Here is a 27,907-nt window from a genome sequence, read left to right on the forward strand (position 1 = left end):
AGCCAAAGTGAATTCTCAGGTTGGTAACCAAATGAAGGCTTTTTTACTTATTGCAAATAAAAATGACTTACTCATAATATGGAAAATATTACAATGTATAAAATTATGAGCTCGTTTCTAATGAGATATTTTAAAGTATTGTTACTTAAATGCTAAGACAATAAAATGACCTAGTACAAAAATAATGAAAAAATTGTGTAGTAGGCCACGAAGTTCCCATATCAAACCCTTTTTAAAAACAACGAATATAAAACTAACCAAAAATTACTAAGAGTAGATAAAACCAATATGAAGTTTCCTCAATATTGAGAGCAATATAAAACAAACTTGAAATATACAACATGTAGACGTCTGAAATATTTAAGAAATATATAGACATTTATAAAGGGTTATAACAATTTCTTTTTAAAATTCAGTGTCACTAAGTATTATGCACTGGCTGTAACAATGAACAAAAAAGAACAATCATAATACCAACCATTTGATAGAGAAACACTGCAAAATAACCTATAGGTTTTCTATAATGCCTTGGCTAAAGAATACTCTAAAGATCGTATTAATGGAACACCCTTCAAATGAAAACACATTAACCAATATGAATATTTATGCTTTGCCTTAAAACATAAATATTCCAAATTATTTATACCATCCTATCCCTAAGGCCCTGTCTATGCATTAAAAGGGGAAATGAGGAATTGAAATACTTGATTGTAGCTAAACCAAGCATTCTGCCTCCTCTTAAAATGCGTGTATCAGTTTTGATTACTACTCCAGAGGAAAGTAATTACAACTACAAATAATCAAATAGCTTTAGTTTTTTTTTTAATTGTATTGGCTTAATGGCTTTTTAAGGTTTATAGAAACTAAGTTAAAAAACAAAATATCCAATGTATCAAATGTATGGAATCAAAGCTGTTTAAGGTAAGTCAGGTTTATATTAGATATTCAAATTCTTTTTTTGATAATGATCCTCTTTTTACCTTTCATAATCCAATAATCCAATATAAATCATTACAAAACAAAGAACTTCCTTGTTTAATGTCTTAAGTACGTCATTCAAATTTAATGAAAATTTAATTTGCTAAATCTGTAAGTTTAACTTGGAAAAGATACAAGGAGACAAGAAGTTTACATTAAGATTAGGTTGTTCAGTTCTCATTTGGTATTAAGTTAATATGACTTATATCAAAACACTCCTGTCTTTTTTCTTTAAAAATATCAATAATATTAGGATGTTTCCTGAGGAAGATGATTAGAATATGATGAAAGCTGATACCTGTTTTGTATGGTTAAAACAAAGCATTTTACCTCCCAAATCTCCAAATTTGATGATTCATTTTGGCATTTTGGTCAAAAACTGTATGTAGCTTCATCTCATTTATTGATAATAGATTAGAGATATTAGATTTTTCCAATTTATTCTTTTGCAAGAGTAAAACATGGGGACATGTAATGGGGGGCTACATATCTTCAAATTGTTATTACAGGATTTTTTTGGTTACTTTTAGGTATTCTTTGACTTTTTGTAGCATTAATAAAGTTAAAAATAAAGGAAATGTAAGTATTTTATTAAAGAATTCAGAGAGGAAATACAAGTATTTTATTAGAGTTTTTAGGAGGATATACACAAACATACTCTGTGTGGTGAGATCAGAGTGTATTTTTCATTATTTGTTTTTTTAACTTCATTTCTATTTTTCTTATATAACAATAGATCTTTCAAGAGCAAACAAAATAACTGTATATTGCCCTGGTGCCAGGTTATCTATCATATAACCACTTAGATGATAAATAACAGATGATAAATAACTGTCAAATAGCCACACCTACAACATGGCAATCTACAGAGATCATTCATATACCTAAAATGATTGGGGGTCAGACATAGTGTAGTTTAATACCACAACTGGGAAACCAAAAAAAAAAAAAAAAAAAAAAAAAATTAAAGCCAAGGCTTTAAAGAAGACACACTTAATTAGGCATTTTCAAATACATTTTATATCCAACTTTAAGCCTATGGAATGCCCATAAATTCCAGAATATTGTGCAATTCTGCTTTGCATATAATAATACTTCCCATTAGGCATAACCTAATTGCAGTGTGGGTCTGTTTTAATATAAACCAGTAATATTTATACATTTTTAACAACTTAGTGGCCATTCCAGAAAAGCATACATAAACATAAATCCCAGAAAATATACACCTCTGATTTATATAAGAGGGATTATCCAATTAGCTTTTTTATATAATGCTTTAAGATAAAGAAAATAAGAAATCATTTGAAAATTGCATAAAAAGAGAAAAACCATTGTGGCATTTTTCAGCTAACAATTTGCAAAAATAGTGAGTAAAACAGCTTTTTTCTTATATATAATACTAGCATACTTGAGGAAGGTATGTAGTCATTGTGTAAGTATTTATATTGAAGTTTGTGAAGGATGTATATTAGACAATGAAAAAAAAATCACCAGTTTTGGTTAATACACTTTAACAAAAATTATTTTTTAGCTTAAACAGCCAAATTTTTATGTTCATAAAAATTTTATTGGGCCAAGAAAAACTGACAAGTTTGTTCAATAGTGATGGACAGATTTCTGAAACAAAAGAAAGGATCAATAGCAGCTTTAAAAGACACATCTTTTCAAATGTTCAAAGAAACATTTTAATGTCCTGCATAATGAGAAATTTCTTCCTTTTCTAGTCTTAGAGTGTTTCTTATGGCAAAGTCCATATTTTCTTGAAATTCTTTATATGTATTAGTTATTGGAAGAGCTAAACAATTACTACACTTGTTTCCAATAGGAAAATCCATATGCAGGCACTCAATTGAAGGAGTGGGCTTAAATCCAGTAGGTGGAATGGAACTGCAACCAGTTGCAAAAATAAGAATGTCTTCCATTGTTGTTGCAGATTTACCATCTGAAAAATTTACCAAAAGAAAAAATAAAAATGAATCCATATTATATATTGCTACACCATAGACTCTACCCCAACTAAACTAATTGGAGGCAGAACCTCCAATATTCATCTTTGGCACTAAGTCAAGTGTAGCAATAGGCCACTGCACACTGATAAATGTTTAATTTCAAAATAAAAGGACCATTAAAATCATTTAGTCCAACTATCTGCATATTTGTAAGCTTTCTCTGATATAAAATTCCCATATAGTCCAAATCATTCAATAGGTTTATAAATTTCACCTTTTGGGAATATGATTATACAAAGAACAATTTAAATCACTTCTAGATTATCGGTATTTGATAAACTTATTCAACAAATGCAGAGAGTAAAACCAAATGGTGTAAAAGAAAAGATTAGCCAAACAAAATAATGCAGAATTGTCACAGCCTGAACCAATGGATGAATAATTCCATTTAACTTAAAATTGAAAGTGATATAACAGATAATTAGATCTAAAACTGTTTTCTGCTGTGGCAGTCACTCATATATTTAAAGTTTTCTAGGAAGAATGCCTTTCACCTCAAACTATCTAGAGGAAAACAAATTACAAAATTTAACTTGAATCTGTAATCTTTCTGATCACTTTCAACTCAGCTACATAAACTTGTTTTGAAATAAGTTTTCTTTTATAAATTTCCAGTTAGTAGGTAAAGTATTTTCTTAAAATTAAAATAAATATCCTGACACAAACACAAATAAAGATTTAATATCCACATACCCTCAATAGTTTGCAAATAACTGTTCCAAAATCCCAAAACTTGTACGTCAGATAATGTGTGGACTGTAAAAAGATCACTAAGAGTTTTTGCAGAAAGATTCTCAGGTTTATGACAGAGGACACTACAAAATGCTTCTGGAGAAGTCTGAATTTTCTCCAAAACACCAAGAGTTTTCAGACCCTGCTTAAAACTTAAGAGAAGAAAAATAATGAGCCAACATTCAAACATGTTTGATTTTACAAGGTGGAATTAACATTTCCAGCTAACATTTTTCAAAATAGCTAGTATTAAAAAACAACACAAAACTAACCAACCAAACTATCATATGTGCTTAGATGCGAGAAAAATATCTCTATAAAGTATATATGACATAATACTTTCAAATCTACAACAAGCAAATATCTTAATATAAAATGAATATTTTATGACCTTGCCTACATTATTTGGTTTTATAGGGTAATTTTAAAATTAAGCTAACAATTTTTTATTGAGAACTAAACATTTGAAACCCTTTGTACTTCAAAGTTAGTTATTATGAAAATGAGGTTTCCTAGAAATTTGTAAAGGAAAGAGAGAGAAATCGTAGCCACATAATAGAGACAAAACAACACAGGAAATTATTTTTACTATATATGACAGAGGACAAATTTCTCTAAAATACAAAGAAGACAAATTCTTTTTCTAAAGTATCAGGAATCCAATAGAAAAAAATGAGCAAAAAAAATACAACTGCCTAATTCACAAAAGAAATAATAGGTTAAGTGCAGGCCACAGTGGCTCAGCAGGCAAGAATGCTTGCCTGCCATGTTAGAGGACCTGGGTTCGATTCCTGGTGCCAGCCCATGTAAAAATAAAAAAAGAAGAATAAAAAAAAAAGAGATAACAGGTAACAAATTGTTTAAAAGTACACATTCTTGCTAATAAGCAATGACCAAATAAACTGTTTTGCCTATCAGACTGCCAAATATGAGAAAAACTAAGAATTTCAACTACTGGCTGTACCCTCATCTGTGCTCAGGATTTCCTACCAATCTTCTTAGTTACCTTGCTACACTGATCTTCTCCCCTTTCCACTCGTTGGTTCTTTTTCATGAGCACTTAGAAGTATTTATCTTTCCCATCCTTGAATAAGAGAAAACAAACTTCACTCAACCCTATCACTATATCCAGCCACCAAATTTATCTCTTTTCCTCTGTAGACAACCACTTGAAAAACTTACCTTCATCCACTAGTCCCATTTCTTTATTTCTTACTAAATTCTCCTCTACTCCTATCCACATCTCAGGAAAAATTGCCCTGAATGCATGAATGATCTATTTATCACTAAATCTAAAAGTCCTTATTTTGCTAGAATTTTCAGTAACATTCCACTGTCTATAATCTCCCTTTTGAAATAATATTGGAATTTCTTGCAGTAGTCTCCTGGTTTCCTTCCTTATTTTTCTGGCCTTTTTCATTCTCTGTTACCGTTTTCTTTTTTATTTACCTTGCCTTCAATGCTGCTGTCTGTCCCTCCTGGATCTGTCCAAGGCCATCTTCTCTTTTTCCTTTATATACATAACTTTGACAATTTCATCCCTTCTCATGGCTTCATTCAGTGCATGCTCATCACTACAAAATCTATCATCTTCAGCCCAGGAACATATCCAACAGACTGCTGGGCACCATATGGAGGATTTCTAAGCACCCAAAGTTATTGAACCTACAGTCACAGTAAATGGATCCATCATCTATCAAACTGCTGTAATGAGAAATCTGAAACTCATCCTTAACTCTTCTCTCCATCATTCATAATTACTATGAATTTCCTTTTCTAAACTCTCCTTTATCTGCTTATTTCTCCCTATATTCCTGCTACTCCCTAAAAGGATGCACATGCAGAGGGATGACTGACCAGAAGCATACATTTCTAAGTCCATTTCCCATGCTACAGCCACAGAGATATGCTGGAAATAAAATCTAATATTGCCATTCACCCTGTAATGGGTTGAACGATGGCCCAAGTCCATGTCGTGTTGACACCCCCAAAAAATGTCCATGGCCTACTCCATGGAAACTGTGAATGTGACCTTATTTTGAAAAAGGATCTTTGTAGATTTATAACTAAGTTATAGATTTTGAGATGAGAACATCCTACCAAAATTATCTTGATAGGCCCTAAATCTAATGATAAGTGTCTTAAAATTGCCCAGAGCTTCTTTCACATATACCCCAAATGGGTTGGCTTAAACAACAGGAATTTATTGGCTCACAGTTCTAAAGCTAGAAGAAGTAAAAAATCAAGATATTGGCAAGACTTGCTTTCTCCCTGAAAACTGTATCCTGGTTCTGGCTGATAGCAAACCTTGGGGTTCCTTCATTTTTATTTCTGCCTCCTGTTACACATCTAGTTTCTGTGACTTCCTGGTTTTCTAAGGCCTCCAGTAATCCACATTAAGACCTACCCTCATTCATTTGGGCCACACCATAATTAAAAATAGTATCTTCAAGATATTACAATAGGTTCACACGCACAGATATGTGGATCAAGAACATGTCCATGTTGGGGTACAAAATTCAATCTACTACAAGAATCCTTATAAGAGATATACATGGCTAAGAAAGACAGAAAAGCCAGATGAAGACAGAGAAAGAGATTGGAGTTATGCAAACACAAGCCAAAGAATGCGGAGTCACCAGAAGCTAGAAAAGGGAGTGCAGCTCTGTTGACATCTTGATTCCAGACTGCTAGTCTCCAGAATTGTGAAACAATACATTTCTGTTGTTTTAAGCCCAGTTTGTAGTGATTTGTTAAGGTAGTCACAGGAAGCTAATGCACATTTCTGTTTAAAATATTCTACTATCATCACAGATTTAACAATTTATTTTATTCTGTTGATTTTTGCTTTATGTAGTATTTTGAGCCCATGTTGTTGGTGACTGTTAATCTTCCTGGAGAATCTGTTTTTTACAAAACTATTAGGGTATTTTTAGGATTATAATCTTAATTACATTACATAATTTTTTTTTTTTTGCTTTCAAGTAATTTTTAAAATCCAATTTAAGTGATACTAGTTCCCACTAAGTCTGGCATCCCTGCAAGATGAAGACAATCTTGCTGGAACAAGAGTGATCATGGGGCATACTGGAACAGTGAGTGAGCCCTAAGGGGACCACGGCTATGCAGGTGGCCAAGGAGGATGTGCCCTCTACCCTCATAGGAAGAAGAGTTCTTTTTTTTTTTTATTTTTTTTTAAACATAACAACAAACAAACACGAACATTCTTACCATATGATCATTCCGTTCTTGGTATATAATCAATAACTCACCATATCATCACAGTTGTATTTTTATCACCATGATCATTTCTTAGAACATTTGCATCAATTCAGAAAAAGAAAAAGAAATAAGAAAAAAATTCATACATACCATATCCCTTACCCCACCTTCCAATTGACTGCTTGTATTTCCATCTACCCAATACATTTTACTAGCATTTCAATCTACTACATTTATTTTAACATTTGCTCCCCCTATTACTTATTTTTAATCCATATGTTTTACTTATCTGTCCATACCATAGATAAAAGGGGCATCAGACACAGGTTTTCACAATCACACAGTCACATTGAGAAAGCTGTATCATTATACAATCATCTTCAAGAAACATGGCTACTGGAACACAGCTCTACATTTTCAGGCACTTCTCTCCAGCCTAGAAGAAGTCTTCTTGGACCTTTCCTAGGGACCATGTAGAGCTAAGCGGCATGAAACATAAGGCAATGAATGTCCTGATGAGGTTTCCAGTCAGAGCCAGGCTCATAGCTGGCAACCTGGAATAAAAATCCATACTGTGGTGTGGCAGTGTGGCCTGTTCCTGAAAACACTGAAATCACTGTCATGCTTTTTAAGGATCCTCAGGCAGAGGAATGTGAAGACAGAGTGGGCATTTGTCATAGTAAATTTCCTATGGAACAGGAATATCAAGTGACAGGTGTATCATCTGGATAAAACCCACAGCATCGTAGTAACTGCACTCTGACTTGAGTGGAAATGGGCCACTGAGACCATAGGAGACCTGAGAAACCAAGTCTTGCAAGACTTGAGGCTGGTCTGAGTTGGATCAGAATGGGCAGAAGATGTCTTCAGGAGCTGAAAGGGGGAAGTGTGGGCCAAAAGGTCTATAAAAGCTGAGTAGCCAAAGGAGGGTCGAGGGTCCTGGTATGCTGTCGTCATGGCTGCTGCGATCCTCAGTAAAGTCAGAACAGATGTCTCCCTGCCAGTGGTGCCTGGAGCTGGTGAGTCAGACCGTAGTCTGAGGACCTCACCAACTTGTCACCCTTAGCTGGAGTCTCCACAGGTACCGAAGGCCATGATCACCCACTTTTACTTTTTCTTCTCTGCAGATGAACAGATTTAAGGCTGTGTTTTGGCCTCTGAATGCAGTTTTGTTATAATTTCATTCCAGATGTTCTGTGTTTAGACTTATGTCACTTTACAGATGTTTAAATACTTATTCCTTAATTAAGCAGGGTTTTTGAAATGTAGAACAGGCTAACTGGTTGGAGTTTCATTTATTGACATTTTCAATATTCAGTTTTATACTCCAAAATTATATTTCATGTCATTTATGGCTTTGTGATTGTATTTGTTTGGCTTCCTTTCCAACTAAAAGTTTAAGTAGTGTTCCACAGGATATTTTAAAAAGTGGTGACTTTGTTCTGGATGTGAGCTGTTTATTCCCCTGAACTCCATCCCAAAATGGTAATCTTAATTTACCTTTAAAAAGGTAGGCATTAAACTGTACATCTCAAAGCTAGTGTTGTCATTTCTGATACCCAGATGCTATCTAATTGTTACATCACTTCTGGTTTCTCCAACTTTTTTTTGTTTTAATGAAAAAATAATGCTGCACCCATTTTCTGGCTGTCCCTTAATCCTTCCCAACCTAGTTATTTGTTGGAACATATAGAATGGAGGTTCTGCTGGGCCTCATGACCCACCCATCCCATTTCCATTGTTTTAGTACCTTGAGTGATAATCAGAAACTTTTCCCCTAAGACTTATCTGGATTCATTTGCCACTGAATTAGTGGAATGGGGCAGGGGTTGTTTCCCACCTCCTTGGTGCTTGGTGAGACACTCTCTTGGTTGAAGTGCAGGGTGGAACTGATTTTCCTTCCTTCTGTGCTTTTTCTCTACCTCTCTTTCCTTCCCCCCCCCCCCCAGTAAACAATTTTTGAATACCAGGATCTCTTGAGAACCTTAAATAAAGTCAAACAGAAATAAGACAGACAAATATAATCAACCAAAGCAAATAACTGTAACAGTTACAGAAGTGTGGTGAGTACAACTGGTGAATATAATTGCTCAAGAGGGATGGGAATGATTAGATTGATATATCTTCTTCTACAAACATCAGTTTCAGGGAGATCGGGTACATGATGTAGGAATATTATTATTTGTATGAGTAACATGACTATGGGTTTGTTGTTACAACATTAGAATAAAAGAAAAATAAACAATAGTTAAGTAAAAAGATACATAATGGGTGATACTATAAAACAGTAAGAAAAGCAGAACAAATTCTTTTGGAAGAAACCTTTTGTACATACAATACAGCTATGATTTGCCACAGTGTTATTTGTCTCAGAAACAACTTTTCATTAAAATTAAATCTCTATACTATTGAAAAAAATCCAATTTAAGATCCTTTGTCTTTTAACTAAAAAGTCTAAGCCATTTACATTTAATATAATTACCAATCTATTTGGATTAGTTTTCTATCTTACTTTGTGCTTTCTACTCAACATGTTTCTCTGCTTGATTTTTTTCTCTCTCTCTTTATCTGCCCAGTATGAGATTAATTATGCTTTATTTCTCTCTCTAAATCCCAAACTGGTTTGGAAGTTGCATATTTTATTCCTGTTATTTTAGCTTTCCCTTTACAGATGTATACATCATTCAACAAAGTCTAAAGTTAATAAGTACTTCCCATTACTACCCCCACTAATATAAGTCCCTTAAAATAAAAATCCATTAACTTCCCTTTCCATCTTATGTATTAGTATTTCTCTAGTATTTTAATGATTTTAACTTCATAAAAATTAGTTGCTTTTTAATAGCCAATGCTTATTTTTATCTACCCAGGTTTTTTTCATTTCTTTGTTCTCTACTACTTCTATGTGTCTTACTTTTTCCTTCTGGGTTCAATTTCCGCCTTCCTTAGGTATACTCTTCAGTAATCTCTTTTAAAAAGGGGTAAACTCTCTGTCCAAAAATGGCTTCATTTCTTCCTTACTGCTGAATGATGTGACAGGTTCCATGAAGTAAACCTCAGCCATCTGTTTCCAATATTGATGTGACTAAAAAATCTGCTTTCAGTCTAACTGATGTGCATTTTTACAATGTCTTTTAGTTCAGGTTGCAGTTTGCTCACAATGTATGCAGATTTCTTTTCATTCATGCTGCTATGGCTCATCAAGCCTTGTGAATTTCTCAATCATTATTTCCTATAATAATGTCCTGTGCACATTTTCTTATTAAATGTATGTGTGCATGTTCTCATTCTAGCTTTCATAACTCTCATGTTTTCAATTTCTTTCTCTCTTTAGGCTAGGCAAATCCTCCTATTTCTCTTTAAGATCACTACTTATCTTTTCAGCTGCTTAGTGTTTGACACATTATCAAAATTTCATTTCCTTAACCATTTTTTGTTGCTGTTCCTTTTCTCCTGTCCCCCTGTGGGTATACACTGAGTATTTTTTAGAATTCCAGTTTTATTTATAGTGTTTGTGACTTTTTGTATATCTTTAAATAGTTTGTTGTTTAGTAGTTGCTCTGGATATTGCATTATACAAATAACTTCTGATTCACTGGTGTCAACATTTTAGCAGTTTGAGTCAAGTACAAAAAGGTTACCTCCATTAAAGTTCCTTTACCTTCCCCTACTTTTAATGTAATTTCCTAAATTTTCCTCTACATACATTGAAAATGATAATGTTATAATTTTGCTTTGATCACCAAACATAATTTAGAAAACTCAGGAGAAGGAAACATTTTTATTCTTTCCATTGTTCTTCTTTCTTTCTGTTCCAAGATTCTATCTTTTATAATTTGGTTTGTTTTTCAAAACTTCTTAAAGCCATTCTTAAGTATAGGTCTGCTGGTGACAAATCTCTTACTTTTCCTTCATATAATGTCTAGATTTCCTCTTCATTCTGCTGTGTTACTTCTTGTGTCCCGGAGTCTCTAGACTATCTGCCCTCTCTCCACCTTTCAAAATGGGTTTTAAAAATAATGTCGAGTTTATATATAACTGTATATAGCATGAAGAATACAGAGAAAAGTGTATCTATTACCCCTTATCCAGAACTGAACTCCATAATCACTTTTCAATTTTTAAATACCATCAGATTCATTTAACATTTTATGTTTTTTTTTTTTTTCATTTTGTTTTGGCTTTTAAATCCTGTAAAATAATATAGCTTCATCTCTTTCAGTTTGTTGTGTTATCTAAATTCTTGTTATGCTATTCCTTCCAATTCGTGCTTTCTCGGATGTTTCTTTGTGTGTTTTGTCATTTTTTACTGGGAACTCATCTTGTTGAGTATTACTCTATCTTTAGCATTCCCATTAAGCTAGGGTTGTAGAAATTTCCCTACAAAGCAGCTAAGTATTTCCTTTTGCCTGACACTCTATACGTATATTCAATCCTAATATCGATTATTTTATTTCCTTGTTTTGGACTGGGGTCCATACAGAACTCCAAGCCTAATACTGGAACAAGCATAGAATTTTGAATTACATGATAGCTAGGACACTTTGGATTCTGGTTTTCTTGTTATTTCTGGCATCTGCAGGACATGTTCAGATTTATATATGTGATTATGTTTTGCAACATAGCTTTTATTTGTTTACATAAGAGGAGATTACTCTTCCGTTGGCCCTCTTCGTTTTGATCTGCTTAATTTCTATTTATTGTTCAGATTTTAATTTAAGCATCACTTCTATAGGAAAGCTTTTCCTGACTTGTAAACTATTTTTATCTACAAAAACAGAAGAATAGAAATCAAAGATGATGAATCCTCACTCTTAGCAATGAGAAAAATCCATTTGTTGATACATGAGTTATTTGAGGGAAAACATTATGTACATATATATCATTAAGACATTCAAATATTTTACACAACTTGCAAATAAAATCAAATTCTAGTTAAACCAATCACTAAAAATAAGATGAAACAAATGACTACTCTGCTTGTTTGAAAGCATGTATGTCCCCTAGAAAAGCCATGTTTTAATCTAAATCCCATTTATAAAAGCAGAATAATCCCTATTCAAAACTGTATGTTTGAAACTAATCAGATCATCTCCCTGGGGATGTGATTTAATCAAGAGTGCTTGTTAAGCTGGATTAGGTGACAACATGTCTCCACCCATTTGGGTGGGTCTTGATAAGTGTCTCGAGTCCTATAAAAGAGGAAACATTTTGGAGAATGAGAGATTCAGAGAGAACAGAGCAGAAAGACATAGCCACAAGAAGCAGAGTCCATCAGCCAGCAACCTCTGGAGATGAAGGAGGAAAATGCCTCCTGGGGAGCTTCATGAAACAGGAAGCCAGGAGAAGAAGCTAGCAGATGACATCGTGTTCTCCATGTGCCCTTCCAGATGAGAGAGAAACTCTGACTGTGTTTGCCATGTGCCCTTCTCACATGAGAGAGAAACCCTGAACTTCATTGGCCTTCTTGAACCAAGATATCTTTCCCTGGATGCCTTTGATTGGATATTCCTATAGACTTTTTTAATTGGGACATTTTCTCGGCCTTAGCCTAGCAACTTAATAAATTTCCCTTTTTAAGAGTCATTCATTTCTGGTTTATTGCATTCTGGCAGCTAGCAAACTAGAACAACTATAAATGTCCAAACAGAAAATAACTATTCCAAGTGAATTTTAAAACACAATAATTTGACTATACAGTCCTATGACAAACAGAAATGCAAAAATAAATTTAAATCTGTTTTCAGTAATATTTTGTTGCTGATGATAATCTTGGTATTGTTATTTTGTGACTATTTATGAAATGTGGAATAAATTACATGAGTAATTGCTTGATACTCTAAATCTCCCATGTGCTGGAGAGAACTAGGATCTCAACATAGAACAAGGTACAAAGACAGAAAAAATAACTGACACATTAAAATTTTCTTAGTGATGAATCTGAATTAAAAATAACTGACACATTAAAATTTTCTTAGTGATGAATTTGAATTAAAAATATAGTATAAAATCATGACACATTTTATCTTAAAAAACTTAACTGAAACCCAAAACAAAAAACCCTGTATTATTTTACTAGTTCTGGTCCACTGAAAAAGCCTAGGAATGACCAACCTGGCTAAAATGAGCATCCCTAGCAATTAGATTATGGTTTTGATACGCAATTTACTGGTAAAAGAAACAAAGGTTTAAGTCACAGTATACAAAATAAGCCTGAAATACCTTGTCATTACAATTAGCAAGAAAGCTATTAAAGACCACTAATGGATTTATCAAATGACCCCAAAAGAACCAACATAAACAGGCTATTAAACTAGCCAAAGACAGTCCATTTGAACTTCAATTAGGATAATAATTACAATGGTTTTAAACACATTAAGTATATTTAAAACTATGGGATACTGATACTGAAATTTAAAAAAGAATGAATTGATCACTTGAATTATCACTTTTGTGATATGATGTCTGGTACCTGCTTGAAATATGAGAGTCACTAATAAAGCGTACAAGGGTAGGGTATAGATGACCAAGATTCACCACAGGTTGATGATTGTTAAATGTAGATGGTAAGTATATGGGTATTTCATTCTGTCTACTTTCATATATATTTGATATTTCCATTAATTAGGGAAAAAAGATGAATGCAATTAGATATATACGCTTTCAAACATCTTTTAAGGAGTACTGAAGCAAAACCTTTGAAGACCACCATTATAAGCTAAAGAGCACAAGAAATGCTCAGTACCTATTATATTACCCAGTGGATAATAGGTGGTCAATAAATAGTTAAGAAATGGGTTGAGCAGAAGTGGAAATAAACAGTTGGCTCACTGTGGTATGAATTAAAATAATTTTTTCATTTCCCAGTGCCTGCCCAAGCAGAAAATAATAATAATACTTTTTTATTTAGAAAAACAATTATCAACTGAAGTAATGATTATTTTCCACTTATGGATCAAACATTTACACAATTCTGTATAGTAATGTCAGAATACTAATCATCCATTATAGGTTAATTTTAAAGCATTATTTTTAAATAGCACTTAAATTTTACCTGATATAAACATTTATATTTATTATCAAATATATACCATGTTATAAGGCAATCACTTTATACATGTAATTTGAAAGCATTTTTCACAACTTACCTTTCAAAGGGTGCTTGAACTCTCTTAATTACATGGTAGAAAAGTATGTCTTTTACCAACATATATTTATCACTTAGTGTTGTTATAAGTCTTAGACATCCAATAAGGTCTAAATAGTTAGAGCTTTCATTTATGGCTGAGTTTAAGTCAGCCATATTTGTTGCAGTATTTATCTGTAATAAAGAGAAAATACATCCACTTACACATCTCCTGTTGAGTGAGAGTATACATTTCAAATGACATATTACTTTATACTCAATTCTTGAGTATACCAGGGTAGAATGAAAAGCATATCAAGAAATATTTTTCTAGAATAAATGGTTGACAATAGTTCAACAAATATTTTCTACTTCTATAATAGTATTATAAATTTTTCCCTTCAAAAAACCTAGAACATAATGTATGCATGCCGCTTTAATAAAGGAAATTATGTACATAAATGATATTAAAAAGTTATATAGCAGATACTTTCATATGCATTAGCTTATGAACAAAGGTATAGAGGGAGAAAGATAAAAATTGGAGGCAGTCAATAGTCTATTTGAATGGCAAATCTACTATTCTTTCTTTCCAAAGCACACTTCTCCCAGAGATTTACAAGTTTCTCACTCATTTAAGATCTCTGCTGAAATCTCACAAGTTTTTCCTCACTACTCTATTCAAAATATGACCTCCAGGGGTGGGCCACGGTGGCACAGCAAGCAAAGCTCTCATCTGCCAGGCCAGAGACCTGGGTTTGATTTCCGGTGCCTACCCATGCGAAAAAAAAAAAAACACCTCCACACTCTCTCAGACACTAACATTTGGGTTATAATGCCTCATCCTTCCAAATACTCCACTCTGAGTTTTAGCACATGGCCACTTTCCTTGAGGCTAGGTATGGCCATAAGACTAAGATGTGTCCAATACCATGTGAGTGAAAATGATGTATCAAACTTCCCTGCTTTCCACTTCTACTTTCTCCCTTAAAAGCCAGCTTCAAGCATCTGGTTAAAGTCAATACCCTGACTGCAAAACCAGAGGAAGGAATCCAATTTCCTAGAATAAATGGGGCCGTGTCTGTAAAAAGCCATACAATATTTTATACTTTGCAAGGCATGTATATATGGCCTCTGTCATAACTACTCAACTCTACCATTGTAATGTGAAAGGAGTCACAGACATAAAACAAATGGACTGTGTTCCAATAAAACTTTATTTGCAGGGCTGTGCAATGGTGACACAATGGGAGAATTCTTGCCTGCCATGCTAGAGAACTGGTTTTGATTCCTGGGGCCTGCCCATGTCAAAAAACAAAAAAAACAAAAACAAACAACAACTTTATTTGCTAAAAGAGGCAGTGGGCTAGTACTGGCCGATAGGCCATAATTTGTCAAGTCCTACTCTAATATCTAGATTCGTATTTTAAAGAAATGTACATGTCTTTTTTGAGCCACTGTATTTTGGGTCTCTTGGTTATTAGAGGCTTACCCCCTAACATATGTACTCTAACCATTCTCTATCTCCTTCTTCTTATTCTGCTGAATTTATCTTTTCAAAACATTTTACTATCTGATAGTACACTACATATTTATCTTCTGTGTTGCCTCTAAAATATAAATTCCAAGAAGACAGGGATTTTGTTTAGTTTACTACTCTATCTTCAATGATAAAATACGGAGTACATAAATAGTATTTCTTGACTAAATGAGCAAGAATTGGATAAAGTACAGAAACTAGAATATATAAAACTAGAGGGAGAGCTGGAAGCCTTGAATGCTATAATGAAAAGCCTGAACTTTGTTCAACAAGCAATGAAAAGCCATTGAATTCCTGAGGAAGAAAGCAATGTGGTCAAAACTGTACTTTTAGAAGAATCATCCTGAAAGGAGTATTAAGAATAATATAATTGTCCAAGCACAGATATAGTGAAAGTCTGATATAGTAGACATACTAGAAATAAGAAGGAAAGGCTGGAGATAAACCATTCTTAGAGAAAGATGACTTCAAACATAACTGGAAAATGGAGTATGGCAGAATGAAAATGACCCGTTTCCCAAGATGGACTGGAAACAAGAACTCTCTTGAAAGGAAAAAGAAAATCAGGAACCAAAGCAAAGTCTGAGGGAAAAAATTAGTTCTATTTTAAACATGTTGGGCTTAAGACACTTAGATCCTATCTGTATATAAAAGTCTGGAAATAAAGCTCAGGAAATCATTCAGTAAGGCTATGAAAGAAGAAAAGGCTTTACAAGGAACAGTATAAAATGAGGACTCTAAAGACAACACTGGAAAATGCCTACACATCAGGTCTAGGAAGAAGAATCATTAAAGAAGACAGTAGTAGTCAAAAATAGGAGATACAATGTTAAAGAAATTACAGGAGAAAATGGTGACTACAGAAGTCAGAGAAGGTGAGGAATTATAAATCTGTATATATGCAGAGATCTAGATCCCCGGACATGAACTAAAATCTAGCTAAAGTAAAAGTGTGATGGTGGGAAGAGAAGCCTGAATACAAGAAATTAAGAAATTAATACAAAATAAGAAGTGGAGATTTGGGCCAAGTAAATAAAATTGTCATAACACATTATAACAAGTCACTTATATAGTACTTACTTTGTGTCAAACACTATTCTTAATACCTCACATGTACTGAATCATTTCATCTTCAATACAACCCTATGGAGAAAGTACTATTTCAAGCATTTTCATTTTACCAAGGCACAGAGGGGTAAAGAACTTGTTCAAGTCATACATGACACATGAGTAAGTGGAAGGGCTTGGATTAAAATAAAAGCAGCTTGGCTTCAGAATCTTTTGCTTTATCCAGAGCCATTAAAGATATAAGAGAAATGGTTACAGTTGATTACATCTGGTACAGAAGATGACTTGGAGAATAATGCATTCAAAATCAAACACAGGAAATTTGGCTGGAATGGATAGAAAACTCTGTCCTTTGAAATAGAAGGAAAGAGGTAGAGAATAGAGTATGCTATATAGGAGGAAAGTTAAGGGAGGAAAAGTTAAATGGCTTCCATTGTCTCAAATACTACAGTTTAATGACTAAAGGCATAGGAATAGAAGTCAGACTTTGGCTTGAATGCCAACTCTAGGAACTACTACAGTTGTGTGACTACAGGCATATTAGTTAATCTTGTTAAACCTTTGTTCCTGAATAAGCAATATATAGATAAAAATACTTATCTCACTCAGTATCATAACTAAATGCATTTGTACATTTAATGTGTATAGTGTGGGGCCTGTTATATAAAGTTCTCAATAAAGGGTAACTACTTTTAGATGGGAACACTGACTCCCTCACATTTGTTTCTACATGGAAGAAATCCATCCTGATCTTCTTCCACCCATCTCTTATATGTCAAGTCCTTCCACTCTTCAAATCTACCTGCCTGCAGAAATGTGTACTTTCATCTGCTCTCTAGCCTGCAGTAAGAAATCTGCCTCATATTGTTTCTGGAATACTAGATAAATCCATCTAGTTTTGGGGACTTGTTAGCAAGCCTTTATGACCACAAACCTAAGTCATCTTGTCCAACTGGCTTTAACACCATTAAACATTTCATTTGGCTCTCCAGCTGTTTAACGTTACATCTCTGACTTTTACATCTATTTCTTAACTGGTTCCGAACTCTATTAGTAAACAGTAATATGTTAACACTCCTAAAAATAAGAGAGTATTATTATTCTATTGCAGATCAGTCATTCATTTTCAAATATACCTAGAATATAGACTATATTTTAATAAACAGATATGTTTCTTACCCTAATTATAATTTGTGCCACATCAAAGTCTGAAACATCGTCTAAAATTGGCTGGGTATTCTCTGGTCCATAAACAAGGCAGTTAAACAAAGTTTTAGAAAAGAAACCAGGCGAAGGACCACCATGAACCAAAGATATGGCAAGCATTTTGCCAGCTTCATAGTAAAGATTCTCTTTCAGAGCTGTAAATACAGATGAAAATAGATTGAAAACACACTTCTTTTATTATTATACATGATCATTTTTAATGAATACATATACAATAAATTTTAGTTCATTAACTTTTAATAATTATTTATTAAATTTTAATTTATTATAAAAGGAAAAAATCTAAACGTTAGCTAAGTGTAAAATAACTTAATTCTCAGATACTGTTATTATGTGTAAGATAAAGAACTCTCCAAAAATATATAAGTTATTTTTTCTGAGCATAAAACATATCCTATTACAGAAAAAGTGGAAATACAGAAAACCTTACCAAAAAATCATCTGTAATCCTACCATCATGACAAACATTGTAAATATTTTGGTGTACTTGTGCCTGCAATGTGTGTGCATATATATAGATATACACACATATAAAAATTTTTTGACTTCTGCTGTTTTCCATGTAATATAATGTAAACTTTTAATTAGATTAGTCAAAATTATCTCATCTACAATTAATGAATGCATTAGCCTAACTTACAGATGTGCTACAATTTAAACTATTCCTCTACTGCTCCCCATCCTGGCTAACATTTTCAACTCTATAAGACACAATGTTGCAAGCAACATCTATTTATGTATTCCTGTTTTTATATATTTAATTATTTGATTAGCATTGATTCCTAAAATATTAGTGAACCAAAGGATATGATCATTTTTACGGCCTTTGACACATATCATGAAATTATCTTCCAAAAAGGCACAAATTTACTGCCAACACTATACACTATTCTGCCACAACCTCACAGCATTAAATATTTTAAAATTGTCACCTAAAAAATTTTTAGCCACTCTGACAGCTGAAAAAGATATTACATATATTTTCCCTTATTGTTTCAAATAATTATTCAAAAGAAATATATTAATGTAACAATAACAATCCCTGGTATTTTAATAAAATCCCTGTAACAATAACCTTCCAAGTGACATTTTGGTAGTCACATTGTATAAATGAAGAAACTGAAATACAGAAAAGTTAAATGTTAATTGATATAAGGCTACAAAAGTAGATGTATACAAACTTGAATTCAGGTCTTGAGATTTAAATTCATGTGCCCTCCGCTGTACCAAAGTTGCTTTGAGTTAATACTGATTAGTAGGAGAGCATTTTTAAGGGAGTTTAGGATTAAAATGTAAATATTGTACATAGCAAAAATGATCCTTAGTAGTTTCTCAGTTATTTCAGTGATATGTCAAGCAATGGTAAGAAAGTTCTAGGGAATATAAATTAAGGAAGAAATCTAAATAGCATGGAATAAGTTTCCTCACTCTGTTTTGAATTTCCTTTTGCACCAAATATAATATAAGAACTAGTAAAAATATGGAATGCTGAATTATCTATTGTTTTGAGATACTTGTTTAATAACAATGCCTCACCAGTAGTAAAGGTAGAGAAGTACCATATATATAATTGCATGAAAACAAAGTTTTTAAAAGGCAAAAGTATGCTGAAAAATCTGTCACAGATAGATAGGAAAACTATGTTATAAAAACTCATTTTGGCTCAGTGGCTCAGTGGCAGAATTCTCGCCTGCCATGCTGGAGACCCAGGTTTGATTCACAGAGCCTGCCCATGCCAAAAAACAAAAACAAACAAACAAACAAAAACTATTTTGTGAAGAAACTTGCCAACAGCAAATTTCAAATATATGAACAAGAGTTGAAATAATCATCCACCCCATTTGGCCACTCTATTCAAATTAAATTAGATAGTGAATATAAAGTACATTTAAATAAAGTTATATTAGATTATGGAATAATTGGATATTGCTATGGAATGATTGGATATTCCTTAAGAATGTTTTACCTCAAAATAAAACATTAAAACACCACTCCCACACCCATTTTCTGTGATTTTTATCAGTATTTTATTAGCAAAGTGAACATACACACACACCCATATCCACAGGAACTGAGTATCAATTCTAAACAGATAGCTGTTTCTTTTTTTACACATGCTATATTCATTATGTATAATAATAAATAAAATAATTACCTTGATCATTAAGAGATAAGTTCTTTGACAAGGATCCTTCAAACAATGATGAGCTCTCAAGATGCTGCATTAAAAGACTTAGGAACTCTTGCTTTGATCCAGGATGCTCTCTTCCAAAAGTATCATTTTCATTAACATATGTTACTTCAATTGAGTATGCAGGATTAAAGTTTTGATTTCTGAATCCATCTAAGGCACTATTCCAAATACTGGCTTTGTTGATATATAATCTTTTACTTTTTTTTTTAATTTGGAATCCTAACTCTATTAATATAGTTGAAATATCTCTTCTAAATTTGCTGCCTTGCCTATAAAACATGAATTTAAACATTGGTTAAGTACTCTAATGTGCTTTATGTGAAAAAAACAGATATATAGCCAATAAAAAGAAGAGAAAATAGGTTAAAAGGAAGTTCTTCCCCAACTCCTACCCCAAAACAAAATAATGCCTGCCACTGGAACCAAAAACAGTTACTGGATAACCTTAGTTTTAAATTATTGATTCCCTTACCCCAGTCTTCTACCAAGTTAGAATTATCTTAATATCATAAGTATTTCATAAAAATGTTGATAGATGGTTATCTCATGTTACATCAACGAAGTGGATTCAGGTTTAAGAGTCAGAAATTCAAACTCGCACCTTCCTGGCCAATCCTTCCTGACCATAACATATGCTTGACTGCATCTTATCTCATTCATGTTCACTACATCATCCTTAAAGAAATAGAGCAAATGTAATCTCTGTTTATTAGGTGGAAGCACTTTGGTTTTAAGAGATTACACAATGTATTTCTAATCATAAAATAAATAGTAGAATATTAAAAACAGTATTTGCAACTCCTAAGTGGCATTTTTTAACTCTAGATTAGGAATTTTCAAGTGTGGTCCCTAGACCAATAGCAGCAGTAGCAGTCACCGGGAAACTTGTTAGAAATGCAAATTCTTCAGCCCCAGTACAGATCTATAGAATCAGAACCTCTGGGTAAGAGGCTCAGCAATCTGTGTTTTAACAAGATGCCAGATGACTGTATGGATAAGTTCACTTGCTCCCTGCTTCAGTTTCTCCATCTCCACAATTAATTGTGCTAAAAAAATTCCTGTTTTCGGCAATGCCCATGGATTATCTTTCTCTTTCAAGTATAATTTTTTTTCCATCCCAAGACATATACTGCCCCAGTCAGACTTTGCCTTTCCTTTCTTTATGCAATCCCCTATTTATGAACCCACATTGAAGGAAAATAAATTCTTAGGAAGACAGATAATCCCTTCAGATAGATACCTTCTTCTACCAAGTTGATTCCTTGCTCCTGCTCAGACCAGTGGGAATTCCAATGGTATTCTAGAATACCGTCATGTGTCAAAACAGAAGCAAGGAGTCAAGCTCCCCTAGAGTAACACCTCTGGAAATTTAAATATTAAAATAATTTCTTTTTGTGATACTAAAAATGTAATTACATCTATAACAAAATTTTCACTTTTCAAGTTGTATTTTAAAACAGCAATTCTTCATTTTCTGAGTAATACTTAATATTCCACCTCTGTCTGCAAATCTTAGTTATCAAACATTTTCACAAAAGTACTCTTTTCCTTCATCTAAGATTTTTAACTTGATATAATTTTTAACAAGAAAATATTTAATCATGCCACAGCTATTAACATTACTGTTGTTCTTTTCTTCCCTGTTGGGTAAAGCAAAGCTCAAAAAATTCTTTTGCAAAGCTATATAAACCTAAAAATCATAGTTTCTGTTGAATGACTTGACAAAGTAGAAACACATAATTAAAGTCTCATTTAAATGTTCAACTACAAATGACCTCAAGAATAACTTATTTGCTGTCTTATGGAAGTAGTGATGAATTAATGTGATACTTAAATTATGCCTTAAACTTTGTAAGGGAAAAACAGAGTTGACATTTAGACCTTTGATGCTAAGAGTAAATATATTAAATAAACAGGAGATTACAACACCAAGAAATAAATGAGCTCATATATTATTCCTCCCATTTAACAAAGTGACATCATATGCTTGATGTTTTAATTTTCTGTTTTACTATATAAGCAAATAATATTTTAAGTGCATTTTCCAGATTAGTATTTTTCAAACTGCCTTAAAAGCGATCTATAATACAAAGTACATTTTACATCATTATTTAGTACACAATAAAACTAAAATAAATTCCACATATGTTCTTCCTATGTGTAATACAATCTGATATATTGTATTCTATCTGATTTCATTTCCTTTTTTAAATGCTGGTTACACTGATTTCATGATCAAACGTTGGGTTCTGCAGTTTGAAAAACACTCTTCCAGACTACTATATAATCAACTAATATTCTAAGTGCATATAGCTATTTCTTGTCATAATTTTCTCCAAAAAGATATTTATATATGTTTTCCAATACAAAATACACACCTCAGCAGATCTTTACTCTGGGGTCCAGGTGATTGTCTGAGTAATTTAGGTGATGACTCTTCTAACAAACACTCAGTAATACCTAAAGTACTACAATTAGGTAAACTGTGTTTTTTGGCTTTTTTGAATTCCCCTGTAGATTTAAATCCCAATATTAGTATGATAGAAATAAAGGTAGAAAATTTAAAATATGCATCTTTATTCAAAATTACAAAATATTACCTGAATTGTAGACGATACCTCTACATTCCAAACATTCCCAGTTTTGTTCCCATGATCGTAGTGAAGAACAGGCTAAATGTGTTCCACTAGAACCACAACACTGACAGCGCTTTATTTCCCATTTGCTGAGGAAATATGGAAAAGCAGTTTACATTTGGCATTAATCTAATTCTAAATTCCAATCACAAGTAGTACCACAATAGGTCCCATTCTCTGCCATATATATATGCAGCCAACCCTTTTATCAAGGGAAGGAAGATTGATCCTGTATTACTTTTTCCTATTTTTTCCATTCCGTTTATTATATCTACCTCCTCTAAAATATCCCCTAATTTGAAAACCTAAACTAACAACATCAACAAGTACACAAACATGCCAAAAAAGTGTCAAAAAGAGTGTTAAGAGGGAGAAAATAATTTTCCTTTGTATTTGAAGATGATTATGCACACAGAGATTGCTGTCAGCGTGTATGCTAGGGAAGAGTGTTCATTAAATATATTATTTTATCTAAAAAATATTTTTCCCATCAAAGTGATGAGTAGTTCCTAAACAGACTTGTTCAAACACCTCAGCTATTACACAGCACAACAGAATCCAGACTTCCTACCGAGCCCATATTCACATTCTCTCTTATCTGTTCCCACTTCTCATGTTTCTCCACAGTCTTGTGTGTGTCAGTCCATATTCACATTCTCTGTAGGGTATGGATATAGGTTGTTGTGTGGGTATAAGTTCACCCCCTCTTTAAAGGAATGGATATAGACCTCTGAGTGTGGATATGTATGCCATGTGTAACTCCAACAGGTATAGGCACATCACCTCTTTGTGCAAGTATGTTAATATAAATAAGTGTAGGCCCTCTGCATTTGTCTCCCGGTCTTCCCTAGATAGTTCTAACCACTGATGATAAGGCGGTGACAGCCAGCATGAGTGCTTATTATATACCAGGTCCAGTTCTCAGGTTTAAGATGAATAGTTTAATCATAATTTTTGAAGGTAAGAAAAAATACTCTTATCACCATTTTGAAGTAGAGAAAATCAAGGTACAGAGGGGTAAATAACTTGCTCAATTAAGTTCACATTGCTAGTAAGTCTCAGTGAGGCTTCCCAAGGCAGTTTACCTGGATTTAGACCCATGCTCCTCACCACTACTCTATGCTGCCTCTCACAGAAATTTTCTTCCTAACATGGGAAGAAAGAAGATTATAAAGAAAACTTTCTAATAGAAGAGGTCCATGCCCCAGGAGAAAAGGCAAGAAGGGTCAGCAATCTCGACAAGAAGCTGTGATAAAGGAAGGGGTGACCACTGGTATACAAACATGTATTTATATATATAGAATAATTAGGAACTGCCTGAAATGAATTTAGAAAATACTGATATTAATGAGTATATTGTTTCTGTGAACTCTAAAGCGCTTTACTATTTACAAAGCACATGTATATACATTATCACTTACGTGCCTCAACACATTATTAGTACTAACAAATGAATAATCAGGTTAATCAGGTCAAATAATGTGGGCAAAGATAAAATTAAATAACTTCAATTATACTGTAATGAACACAATGAAGAGAGCACTGAGCCCAGAGTACGGAATCGGGAGTGGGAAGTGCTGCCTAAGGAAAACTTCCCAAAGCTAGCAAGACCTCAGATGAATCTTCAAAAGTAAGTAGCTGACCTAGCCATATCACTTTCGAAAAAAACAAGGTCCCTGATATTCTGCTCTGCACTCTAAGTTTCAGCTTACCATGTTAAGTAAGATTATATAATAGAAATGAAAAATTATCGAAATTTCTACATAAATTTCTCAATAAAGCTGTTTTTAACTTTTTACCCTAGATCTTAAAAACAAAACAAAACAAAAATGACCCACTTCTGATTCCTAATACTCAACATAGTACAGAGTACAAAGAAGGCACAAAATGACTGTTGATTAAGATTAGAGCCAATAAATACCGACATTACAAGGGTAACCTTTAAATTCCAAATGCCAAACTCTTTTATCTAGTAGTCCAAATGAAACACTGCTACATTTATCTAATTAATTTACTTTCTAGAGCAGTGCTGGTCTGATAGAAATGTAATACAAAATGCATTTGTACAATAAAGTTTTCTAGAAGCCATATTTAATAAAGTAAAAAAAAAGATGAATTTATTTTAATATATTTTATTCATACCAATATTTCCAAATTATTCTTTTGTTTGGCATGTAATTAATATAAAATTTAATGATATAGTTTAAATTTTTTTCATATTATGTCTTTGGTGTATATTCTACATTTATAGCATCTCTCAGTTTGGAATAGCCACATTCCAAGTATTCACTAGCCACATGTCTTTAGTGGCTACAATATAGACAGCATCTATATAGAGAAAGAGATTACAATGATACTGACTGCATCAATTTCTCAAAGGGGAGATGAGAAATACTTTTTTTAAAATAGATGTAAACATACATTTAATATCCTTCATATTTAATTCTCTCAAGTTAAAACTTCAAAAATATTAAGAGTAATAACTATGTTTCACTGCTAGAAAATCTGCTTTCGCAACTGAAGGTGTAAATAAGGAACTATAAAAGAAACAGAATATCCAGAAATACCTATCAGGTTCATTATATTCTCGCCCTTCTTTGCAACGACATCGTCGCACATCACAACGCTCATGGTGCTGCAAAAGCTCTTGATAAGCATTTTCCTCCAGTTCCCAAGATGCATCTCTAAAATTGAACAAATTTTAAAAATATATTTTGACTTAAAATGTTACATAAAAGGATAATGAATCTAAAAATAAAACATTTCACATTTATGAACAAGGATAAAACCTTTCGTTTTAGGATCAATCATTCCTCTCAAGTTATAACTCCACTAGTGTCATTTTTTATCCTATAGTTAATCATTCTCACAGTGAATTTTCAATGCTAAATGAAAAATTAGGAAAATTTTCTAAAACCTATATTTTCCTAATATTTAATTCCATTTAAAAATTTCAAGTTCAGTATCATTATTTCTTGATTCCTCATTATCTGAGAATTACAAAAATTCTTCTCATACATTTTAAACCATATCTTGGTTCTTAGATAATTTACATACCATTTTAAAGCCTTTAATAATTAAATCAATCAAAATTGTACACATCTGAACTATTTATGAAGAGACTATAAATTAACTAATGAGACACTTAATTCACAGTCTCTGATCTTAAAAAAAAAACATATTCTGGTGAGGAGTGGGTTAGAGGCATTACATTTCTCTCTTTGAAATGGTTACCTGACCATGATTCACTTAATCAGACATACATGATTCATTTGCTATTAACTCCTACGTTTAAAAGAGTCTTTTTGTCAAAATCCTAAAAGTTACTCACTTTTCAGGAATATGAATTCCCATTCTCAACATCTCTTTCTGAAATATATCACTATTATTGCACACTGTGCACCTGAAGAAAAACACTCCTGCATTTATTGCTTGAACCTACCGTGGAAAACAGAAAATCCATTTTTAACAATATTAGATTACTAATTAATTGTATAACTACCAGAACATGTGCTATTTTTCACATAATACATGATAACTTAATTTGTAAGTTATTTTTCGTCCCCAAAGAATAGTAGTATAAAACCCATTCCCCATTGTTAATAGGAAATACAAATGCAGAAACAGTAGGCAGAGGGTACTTAGGAGGTAAAACAAATCTATAAGCCTACTAGAAAGAGTAGCGAGGCCCTCGTAAAAAACTAGCAGCACTCTGTTCATTCAACAAATATTTTATGTTATGCAACAAAGATAGAAACACAAAAGTATATTATGCTGACCTGATAGGCTTAGGGAATAATAATTTGTGGATGATGAAGAAAGAGTTGAATGAATAAAAAGGGGATCCAAGCTCAAGCAACTACTAAGTGACATGCCTACAATGCATACAGGAGGGAATCAACAATCACTGAACTCTCTGAATCTAAGAGATCTTTGAGCAACTGCAGACACATAGTGAAATCTTTGCAGACACATAGTGAATTTCTAATATTCATCTATATTGATCCTGTCACTTTTAACTGAATGATCTTAAATATTAAAGTTCAAGACCTATACAAAAAAAAGAATATAATCAATCAAGGTTTCTACTTTGATTACAGTTAATAGTTTTCAGACTTTCTTGACAGAGGATTTACAACATCATGTACCTTTTAGAAATGCTTTTGTGGACAATTTGTAATAAGTAATAAAATTTCTAAACAATAATAAAAGCCAAACTTTTAAAAACAGTATTGAACTGGGTGCACGGGTAGTTTAGTGGTTAGAATGCTCGTCTTCCATGTGGGAGACTCGGGTTCGATTCCTAGACCACGCACCCCCCAAAAAAAAAAAAAAAAGTATTGAACTTAAGTAAATTTTTTGTTATCTGGCACTATATTAATTATAGCTGTCGGTTAGCCGTACTTTCACATATATAAACTACATACTTGATGTTACTAATAACAGGAATCTTTTCACAATTTCCAAGTATTTCCTGAGTCAATGAAATATTAAATTATGTTTAATGTCATGTGTACTTTGGTACATTCTGTTTATTTGAAAACTAGTCAGCAGGTTTAGTATACAAAGTAACTCTCAAAGAACCAATAATTTAAATTCATTAGATAGTAATCAGTCCTCAGTCAAGACATATGACATGTTCACAGTAGGAAAAATGACACTTGGTCTCTTTTAACATTTAAATATCTTAGCTTATAATTAAATAATCATTTCATGCGTCCTAGTTTTCCATATTAAATACACAATTAGAACTCAGAAATTAAAGGGATTAAATGTTTTATTCATTTTGAAATCTAAACAAAATATTCAAGTAAAAACCACAGAATTTTATAAGTATAAATACACATTAAAAGGCTGTTTCTAAAGCATTATTATAATGCTAACTGTACACTTGTAAGAATGAAAATACAGAAATCAGGTTTTAATTAAATATGCAGCAACAAATTTTAAATCAGAGAGAGTTTCTAAAACATCTTACCTGTAAACAGTCTCTATGAAACCACGCATTCTTACAACAAGGACTTCTTAATATACTGTAAGTTGGAATAGGCTCAATAAATTCCAAGCAAATGGTACATGGTAAGGAGTCTCTATAATTATTAGATGTAATTATTTGAGCAGGTCGATGGTTCCAACAAAATGACCTAAAAATACATATTATTTAAAAAGCATCTA

General features: G+C 32.7%; 1 protein-coding gene across 6 annotated transcripts in view; it reads right to left on the bottom strand.

The window, feature by feature from the left end:
• Positions 1 to 2,649: 2,649 nt before the first annotated feature.
• The window catches only part of G2E3 (G2/M-phase specific E3 ubiquitin protein ligase), a 123,723-nt gene continuing 98,465 nt past the window's right edge, over positions 2,650 to 27,907 (bottom strand). For all 6 annotated transcript variants that reach the window (XM_077127041.1, XM_077127039.1, XM_077127038.1 and 3 more), the window contains 10 exons: positions 27,711 to 27,876; positions 26,064 to 26,170; positions 25,300 to 25,416; positions 22,697 to 22,821; positions 22,475 to 22,607; positions 20,058 to 20,365; positions 17,855 to 18,036; positions 14,090 to 14,262; positions 3,681 to 3,871; positions 2,650 to 2,920 (listed from right to left, as the gene is read on the bottom strand). In XM_077127041.1, the coding sequence (XP_076983156.1) occupies positions 2,664 to 2,920; positions 3,681 to 3,871; positions 14,090 to 14,262; positions 17,855 to 18,036; positions 20,058 to 20,365; positions 22,475 to 22,607; positions 22,697 to 22,821; positions 25,300 to 25,416; positions 26,064 to 26,170; positions 27,711 to 27,876 (1,759 nt within the window). In that variant the 3' untranslated portion in view covers positions 2,650 to 2,663. The remainder of the gene's footprint in view (positions 2,921 to 3,680; positions 3,872 to 14,089; positions 14,263 to 17,854; positions 18,037 to 20,057; positions 20,366 to 22,474; positions 22,608 to 22,696; positions 22,822 to 25,299; positions 25,417 to 26,063; positions 26,171 to 27,710; positions 27,877 to 27,907) is intronic.

The sequence above is a fragment of the Tamandua tetradactyla genome, chromosome 14 (assembly GCF_023851605.1).
Source record: "Tamandua tetradactyla isolate mTamTet1 chromosome 14, mTamTet1.pri, whole genome shotgun sequence".
Taxonomy (NCBI): Eukaryota; Metazoa; Chordata; class Mammalia; order Pilosa; family Myrmecophagidae; genus Tamandua; species Tamandua tetradactyla.